This window comes from Belonocnema kinseyi, chromosome 2, assembly GCF_010883055.1.
Source record: "Belonocnema kinseyi isolate 2016_QV_RU_SX_M_011 chromosome 2, B_treatae_v1, whole genome shotgun sequence".
NCBI lineage: Eukaryota > Metazoa > Arthropoda > Insecta > Hymenoptera > Cynipidae > Belonocnema > Belonocnema kinseyi.
The window spans coordinates 123,221,193-123,230,091 of NC_046658.1; the positions used below are offsets into that span (position 1 = coordinate 123,221,193).

The 8,899-nt window shown below is 32.2% G+C and overlaps 1 protein-coding gene across 1 annotated transcript in view; it reads left to right on the plus strand.

Annotated features, from left to right (window-relative positions):
* The first annotated feature begins 4,453 nt into the window (after positions 1 to 4,453).
* The window catches only part of LOC117182970, a 14,214-nt gene continuing 9,768 nt past the window's right edge, over positions 4,454 to 8,899 (plus strand). The window contains exon 1 of the mRNA XM_033376095.1: positions 4,454 to 4,535. Within this exon, the coding sequence (XP_033231986.1) occupies positions 4,530 to 4,535 (6 nt within the window). The 5' untranslated portion in view covers positions 4,454 to 4,529. The remainder of the gene's footprint in view (positions 4,536 to 8,899) is intronic.

Genomic DNA, 8,899 nt, shown 5'->3' on the forward strand with positions numbered 1-8,899 from the left:
TTCGCAGGTGGTTTAAATATGATTTGGATGTTGTGTTTGTTGAGAATTCTTCCTATTTGTTCTGTGACACCTTGGATGTAGGGTAGGGTGGTGGTCATTTTTGTCTCTCTTTCTTTCGTAGTTCCCTCCTCAAACTTAACAGAACAGGAAAAACCCGCAATTAAATAACTCAATCAAAATAAAGATATGATAATATTACCCGCAGGCAAAGGCAATACAACAGTAATAATAAATAAAAAAGACTATAACAACAAAATCATGGACCTTCTAAATGACGATACATACAAAAAACTTAAAAAGGACCCCACAAAAACAATAGTCAGTAAAACAAAAACTCTTCTCAAAGACTCTAAACTTGACAGCCAAACAATATCTAACTTCATACCTACTAGTCACATCTCTCCAAGACTTGATTGGCCAATCAAGTTCGACCAGTCCCCTCGGTGTGGCGCTGTGGCCATACACAGGCATCGTAGAGAGTATACCTAAGAACAACATGACCTGATACCTCAGTTTCAGGTCAGCCCTGAAGATGTGAACTGCAATGTTTACGAAACGTCGGCAAACAATTCGTAATTTTTTACACGAGTGAAACCCGAAATATCTATTTTTATCAATTTCTTAATGTTAAACGTTTAAAATTAAATTATTCTAAAAAGATGTTTTAAATAAAAAGTAATTTCAAATGGGAAATATTAAATCATAAAATGAATACTACAGAAACTTGAAACTTACACAAATTCTAACTTCATTTAAGACTAAAAAAATTCTTGACACGAAAAATTGTTATATTAAAACTTTTTTGTACTCACAACCTTATAAATTTATATTAATTTAAGTTTTAATCGCTCATAAATTAACAATGTTTCAATTCTTAACTATACTTTTCAAAAATCAATCAATTCAATTAAGGTCAGTTCCAATGACAAATTAAAATGAAACATTTAGACAATAATTTCTCGAATTCAAGCCTTAAAATGAGCAGATTTGGAAACCAGGTATTGAATATGGACGGTTTTTTTATTTTAAAAATGTTCGAAAGAGTTCGACATTTCAAACTCAGTTTAAAAAAAAAACAATTTTTCTATTGAAAAAATTGAATAATTTCTTTAAATTTAATACTCCTAATTTTAGAATTCTGAATTTTCCAGGTAGAGACTATATCTTCAATTTTTTGTTATCAACATCTTCAATTTTGCGATTAAGATTTAAATGGTTTATTATCAAAAAGTATAATTGAAAATTTTTAAATTGTCAATTTCCAAACGATTTAAATTTACTTAAAGTAATTTAAGTAGTTTAACTTTTGCGATAAACGTTGAAACGGTTGAACTTCGGAAAGTATAATTGACCATTTAAAAATTGCTAATTTCTGAACGATTTAATTTTTAATATAAATTTGTAAGGTTTTGAGTACGAAAAAGTTTTATTTTTACAATACGTCACGCTATTATTTGATTTAGTTTCAGATGAAGTTCGGAATTGTTTGAGTTTTAATTTTCTGGAGAGTGCACTTAATTTAGTAATATTACCAATTTAAAATCACTTTTTATTTCCAATGTTTTTAGAATAATTCAATTTTTGAGGTTTAGAATTTAAAATCGCTTTTTTATTTAAATTTTAAACAAATTAATCTAATCAGTCCTTATATATAATCATAATTTTTTATAATTTAAGAAAAATTTAGATTACTAGAATTTCCAGTTTTCTATTACAGTTCAAGTCCAATAACTTGCTATCTAATAAGTGTAGACTCACCTTAAAACGTTATTACACGTACGGCACGCACGCTACTTGTCCGAAATACCTCTAATTTTCTGCCCCTACAGCCCTGAAGTTGGAAAGTTATCGGACTTGGATTGTATTCAATTTTGAATACTTTTAATTAGAAATTCTACAATCTTCATTCCTCTACATTTTAAATGACAGACAAACTAAAAAAAACTCCATTTTTAACCTGATTTATAAAATCGATAGAAGAGCCAGTTAATGGTATTATATTCGGCAGCTTTATAATTAGAAAAATTGATTTATTTTTTGCTGCAGAATTAAGCATACAGTCCGGAGCCGAATCCGGGTCCAGTCCCAGGTGTAGGTTGTCTGTTCCTGCCACGTCGTCTCTTCCCACAAATATGTCATTATTGCCAGGTAAAATTCATGCCAAGACACATTCAAAATAGGGTGAATCAAATTGGATAACGCGCATATTATCTCGGTGAGCTATATAAGTATTTTTCATAACATGAAAAAAATTCAAGATAGATAACTTTCTTAAAGGTTGCAAATGTTTTGATTTCATTTGATTAAAAAAAATATAACCTGGAATTATTAATTGGAATAATTGAATTAAAAATACCCTAAAATTAAAAAATTAACCAAGCTTGTCATTAAAATTAATTCTTTACTTTTTTGCAATATATACGCATATAAAAACTGATACTGGCAATGAGCTAAAACCAACAATTAATAAGGTTCAGGCAAACAATAAATTCTAAGAAAAAAATTATTCTTTATTTTGTTATAAAATGTAAAAAGCTTTAAAATTGAATCTTAAAACCCATTAAAAGTTTCTCGATAAATCTGAAAAACCTTAAAGATTTTCTTGACTTTTCGACTGAATTAAATAAGTGTTTCGACAAATAGAATTATTTATTTTCTACTAAACTTCAATGACTCACCTTACTCATATTAAAATTGAATTATATTTTTCCTAAGAATAAGCGGAATTATTCTTAATTAGATCTATAGAGACATTCCCTTACATTCCCTGATCAGTTCAAAAATCCGTGACCCATATCAGTCTAATATTACACTAAACTGAAACATATTTTTTGTTTAAAATTCAACTCGTTTATTTAAAATTCTTATTTTCAATTTATAAATACATCTATTATCATAAAAAATTAATTTTTTTTATTAAAAAGAAAAATGCTTAGTCAAGAATTAATCTTTTTTTGCTTGAAAATTCATGTATTTTGCTGAAAACTTTTCTTCTTTGGTAGGAAATTCATTTATTGGTTACAGCTAGCCGAATCAAAAACATGTTCAAGCCCACCATGTAATTTGACATAAATCTATCTTTTTTCCACATTTATAAATTTATTAGACCCCTTAGTACATCTACCAGATATTTAATACTTAGAATTCACCTTTTTTTGGTTTACTTCCAATATCTCGGATGCTCATTCGAGAGCCATTCACCATCACGTATTACAAGATACCACTGCGAACTCTGATCAAACAACATTAAGAACATCTTGAAGATAAACTCAGACTAGTTTGGACTGATATAGTGTAGAACTGTCACCGCAACTTTGCTGAGGCTACCCCATACTAATAGTCATAGACTTCCGTTGCCGTAATCTTCCTTACGTAAAGGTGTAACAGCCGGATGACCAAAATAACCTTCAGAATTGCTGTTGGTGTCGTTTTCATAGCAGGAGTGATAACAAAGTGAAAACCCCTTTGGAGGCTTTTCAGTTGTTAAATAGTACAGATTATGTCAGTTATTGACGAACGGACTTTTCATACATGTGCCATTGCGTGGCTGATTATCATTGTATATAACCAATAAGCGATCCTGAATGTTAAGCCTTAGTTTTTCCCTCTTGCTCATTTGCATACCCAAGCAGCCATGTTAGATTTTTTTACCATTGCGTTCACATGGAGTTTTCAGATTAACTCAAGGCAAAATAATACTCATAAATACTTCGTTTTTTTGAAAATCCTGCTTCACTACCGTAGAATTTTAGATTTCAAAGGTCGCCTAGTCACTCACTAGGTGCTTGAAAGAACTCCTCCCTAGGAGAATTCCCTTGGAACTTTGGCTTTCACTTTATTAGCATGTAGCGAAGTATGTACCGTTATGCTTTTTAGCATGGTGTGCATTTAACCCTTTACCGTGTCACTAGATCAATGTGTATCAGCAGAACCGTATATGGATTCAATCGAGATCTTACTAAATGCTCTCACTATCCCTAGAATCGCTGCAATTGCCAGTACACCTTTTCGCATTGAAAGGCAAATTGATTCTCATTGAGAGGTTCTTCCTTTATAATTTGCTCTTTAACTTAAAATTCCGTTAATTTTTCTAGTGTTTTCAGTACGAATCAGGCCAAGCTGACCGGTTTAAACGATTTTTTCTCATAGTAGGTTTCAGGCTCTCCAATCAAGGATTCCACCAGGGTGCGTCCCTGGTTGTTTTCATTAATAAGACGAAGACAACTTTCCAAATGCACTCTGTTCATATCTTTCTGTAATATGTCGAGAGCAAATTCTATTTCTCCGATAGATTTCATTTTGCCCAGTAGAGCACCTAAAAAACTGTTGCGATCCTCCCAATATGTTCCGTTTTGTTGCTTCATGATTTCTATACCTTTAAACATTATGCCTACTGACTGACCAGAATACGCATATCTGTCTATAACTCCATATAGGGACGCATCCGGAGATACAATCAACCCTTGAACACTTCGCTGATACTTATCGAACTCAACGCCAAATCAATTACCTCGCGACATCTAGATGTCATGAAGGTAGGTGTATTTCCCTGATTCAGTAGAGTTATATCAGTAGTTTACAGGTAATAAAATAAAGAATCAGCCCTGTCATTCATGTCCTTACAACAAGACTACTATCGGCGACAAAATAATAGGCATCTACCTTTGAAGCTTCAAAAATCAGCTGAAAAAATGCTAGCGTAATAAAAAAAATAGTCATATGAAAGTTAAAAGTGTTCTATAGAAATAAACTTAAAGATTTTTATATAAAAAGTGTTTGTGCTCTGCAGACTGAAAAATGTAACAAAAGTAAGGATTTTCGGGTACATTTAAGTACAGCAACTTTAGAGCCTTATTTCTAATACGACCGCTCGTGCCTTTCTTCGACCCGTGGTTCTGAATATTTAGGTGGCATCTGGCCATGGGTCGAAAGAAAGACACGAGCAGTCGGCATTATAAAAAAAAGTTTCCCTCCGGCTTTATGACACTTGTTTTCCAACAAAAACAAAAATGTATAAGAATATCGCGTATTTCACAAAAACTAAGACTATCACATCCTTCCAGGTGATTGAAAATAACTACAGAGCCTATCCATTACAGTTTTCAGTTTGAATCGCTTTAATATCTTTATAAGAACTAAAGATAGTATAGTTTCATATTTTTGTACTTTTAAGCAACAATTTTTATTATTTCTTAAATTTCTCAAGTGCAATTGGTTCACAACAGCTTTCCTCAAACTCAGGAATTTTGTCAAATTTTCCCATCGCCCTTGTATAAGAAATAATGCTATAAACTTGCCTGTTCTTAAATTTACTCGAAAATACCTACTTTTTTACATTTTTCAATCTGCAAAGCACAACCAATTTTTTACATAAACGTCTTCATACTCACTTACGTAGAACACTTTCAACTTTCATATGACTTTTTTTTATTGCGCGAGCATTTTTTTTGGCTGAGTTGTTAAGCTTCAAAGGTAGATGCCAATCATTTTCTCGCCGATAGTAAGGATGTGCGTTAATATCACATCTGATAACCAGTGGCTATTCTTTAACGCAGCAATAGTCTACCAGACTTCACCATTCCTCAGATGGTGGATCTCGGGAGTCGAAGTGTAGGTACGCTTAGGTACGCTTAGTGTAGGTACCCCTATAAGAACTGACATGAAGTGCTGCCCTAGGTGGTTCACGGAACTATCATAAATGCGTGATGCGCTCTTGTTTCACTGTTAAATGTCTGCTTAAGATGGCAGATGCTTCTTTAGCGTGAAGGTTTACCTGGATAAAATTCAGTCTGTGACAGGAGGATATCTAATGACCATTTTAATTTTCAGTTCTCTCGTCCACCTTTTCCGTTTGCTGTCGATCACTTTGATCTTAGCTCCCATCTAAGGTTGTAATCAGCTAACTGATTTAATGAGTTTAAGTTCGGGAGACTTCGGTTGAAAAAATGACGATAAAAGTAAAATTTCTGAGGCAGCAGTCTTTAAATCTTGATATGACTTCTCAAGGTTGCACGCCAAGGATTTTCTCCTCTAATTCAATTTCAATATCTCCAGGTGGTCGATATTGAGTTTGGTTATGGGGAACACCTCGGTGATCCTCTTTTGAGTCCCTGTCTTTCTAGCTGTTACGTCCGATTGATTTAACAATTGGCGTGTCAACTTCTTCCTAACAGCTCCCGAAAATTTAGCTTGACGTGGTTTGCTGTTTGGTTAGAACCCGCGGTATTAGTTTCGCTCGGGTTACTCATAGATGGTCCACAGACCCGCGCTTGCAGAGATCAGGGAATTTTACTCTGAGAGGTCGCCCAGTAGCCCAGAGACACAGTATTGGTCACCAAATCTTGGTATCGTTTGGTCGTCGACACGGTACTTCAGGTCTTGGCTTAGGCAGCAGTTTCGGGAATAGAGAGCCAACAGATTTTCGATGCATAGTCGAATTCATGCTGATATTTCCACCCTACTAACCATGAAGAGGCTACAGGCAGGCCCTAAAAAACCTCCATGTATTTTCTTGTAACTTAGTTTTTAGGCGACTTGAGTAAGAAGCACCAGTACACGTCGGCAGAGGGTGCGAGCACCACGTCATCGACATACTTAAACGCAAAATAAACGTTATGCATATTGCAGGTTGTCAAAGTAATTCACAAATACATGAATATAGACAGAAGGTATTCAATTTTTATTCTTGGCTTTCAAAGCGACTTTATTCATTAAATGATGTATTTAGACTGTGCTTGTGTTGTCGTTTACGTGGCGCCGTCGTTGTATAAATTATATAAATAATATAATATTAAATTTTTATATATATATATATATATACTATTATTAATATACAATGGCACACTTATATAATTATTTTTAGTTGAAAACTAAATGGAAAAATAACTGTTCTATTTTTGGTTGGAAATTAATGTTTTTTAATTGTAAATTTACAAGTATTGTTGAATATTTAAGTATTTGGTTGAAAATTTATTTACCTTGTTAAAAATGGAAGACTTTAACTTGCAAAGTAAATTTAGACATGTGTTTTAATACACATACTTGCGTTGGATTTTACACATATGACAAAATGGGCATTCTAATAATTAATATTAGTTGAGGACACTTGAATAAGACGCAATTCCAAATACAACTCTATTCATTCTCTTGTACATGTCTTCCACGTAGGATAATATAATTAAAGAATATTTTATTTATCACAAAATTTGCATAGAACTTGTTATTCATGCAAACAGAACTGAAATTTATCCAAAAGAAAAATTAAAAATTGTTTTACACTTATAAAGACAAAAAATATCAACATTTTAGTGAAGATATAAAAAATGTCGATTTTTTGGTTCAACTTCCTTTGCTTTTGAAAAATGGAATAGAAACATCTAACTCTTAAAAAGTAGCAATATTGACTTGCCTAAATAATTTTGAAAATGCAATGACAAAGCAGACAATTCCAATTTCTTATTTGAAATTATAATTTTTCGAACTCGAAAAGAGAAGGGACAATTCTCTTGCACCCTATCCCTTTCCCAGCTTTATGTTTTTCACAAATGTCAAAATTATTTTATTTCAAAAATTAGGATCAAAAAGTTTTTTGTATTCATGCATCAACTTTAAATTATGTCGATGAAAAAAGTTTTTCTGTTTAAAACAGATGTTTCAAATATTATAAATGAGCATAACTTCCTTATTGTTCAATAAAGTGTATTAGTATTTCAGGTGAATCAATTTGTCTCCAATCAAGGAATTTTTCCGTTGTTGCATCAACTTCAAATTGTATTAATCAAAAAAGTTTTACTATAAAAAACCGTTTTTTCCTCGATATAATGCATTTATAGCTTCGTCACTCTTTAACGAAATGTATAAATATTATAGGTTAATCGATTCGCCTCGAACTACGGAACTTTTTTTATTCAACCATTAACTTTAAACTATGTTAATGAATAAAGTTTTATCATGAAAGCAGAATTTTAAGGTATCATAAAGTTCTGAATAAATGCAATATATATCGTGAAACATCCCTTGGTCAGTTTTTTTGTTAAAAATCAGACAAGATTTTACTATTTTCAGTTTGCAGTGGAGGGACATAACGAAACTTTTGCAATGTTTACTACTTCGAGAAGTAACTAGCAACTGCATTTCGCACTACAAAATTCATTGGAATACAATTCAAAAATGTTACATTTATTTCAAAAAAGGTTTGAAGTATTTACAAAGCTCTGTAATATACCAGCAAACAATGTATTATTATAGCCACTTACTAATTTTGGTATAAGAAAATTCTGAATTTCTTGCAATAATATCTATAGAAAAGATTGCAATATTCGTGCGCACTGATTTAGTAAGCGACTTAGTAAAAATTGGTGCACTCAGATTAGCAGAAGAAAAAAAATCCAACATACGCGCCGCGTCGCGTTGAAGATTACGACGACACACGTATCCTTTACACAACCATACGACGTAAATGTACAAATGATTATATATAGTTTATACATTTTTATATACATGCAGGTATATTATATTACAAAACTGAAACAGAAAAATATGATTAGAATAAAGCTGATGGGAATCGAACACGGGTCCCCGACGCGGCAGCATAGCGATATTCCATTCTGCTAAACTAGATAATGAAATCAAGAAATTTATCGCCCTTATGAAGTAAATGCTAGCACTTAAATTGCTTTCCATTAAATTATTCATTAATTGTTCACAGTGATGACGTTTTAAAAATTCTAAGCACTATATCTAAACGTAATCAAATATTATAATATCGAAGACTTCAAAATAATTTCAAACCAAATTGAGTCTTAGCAATGAGGAAATAAGTAGACGTAGAAATGATTATAGACGCGAAAACAGGATACTTAAACGATTAGTTAAAGAAAGTAAAGATACAATTAGAGCA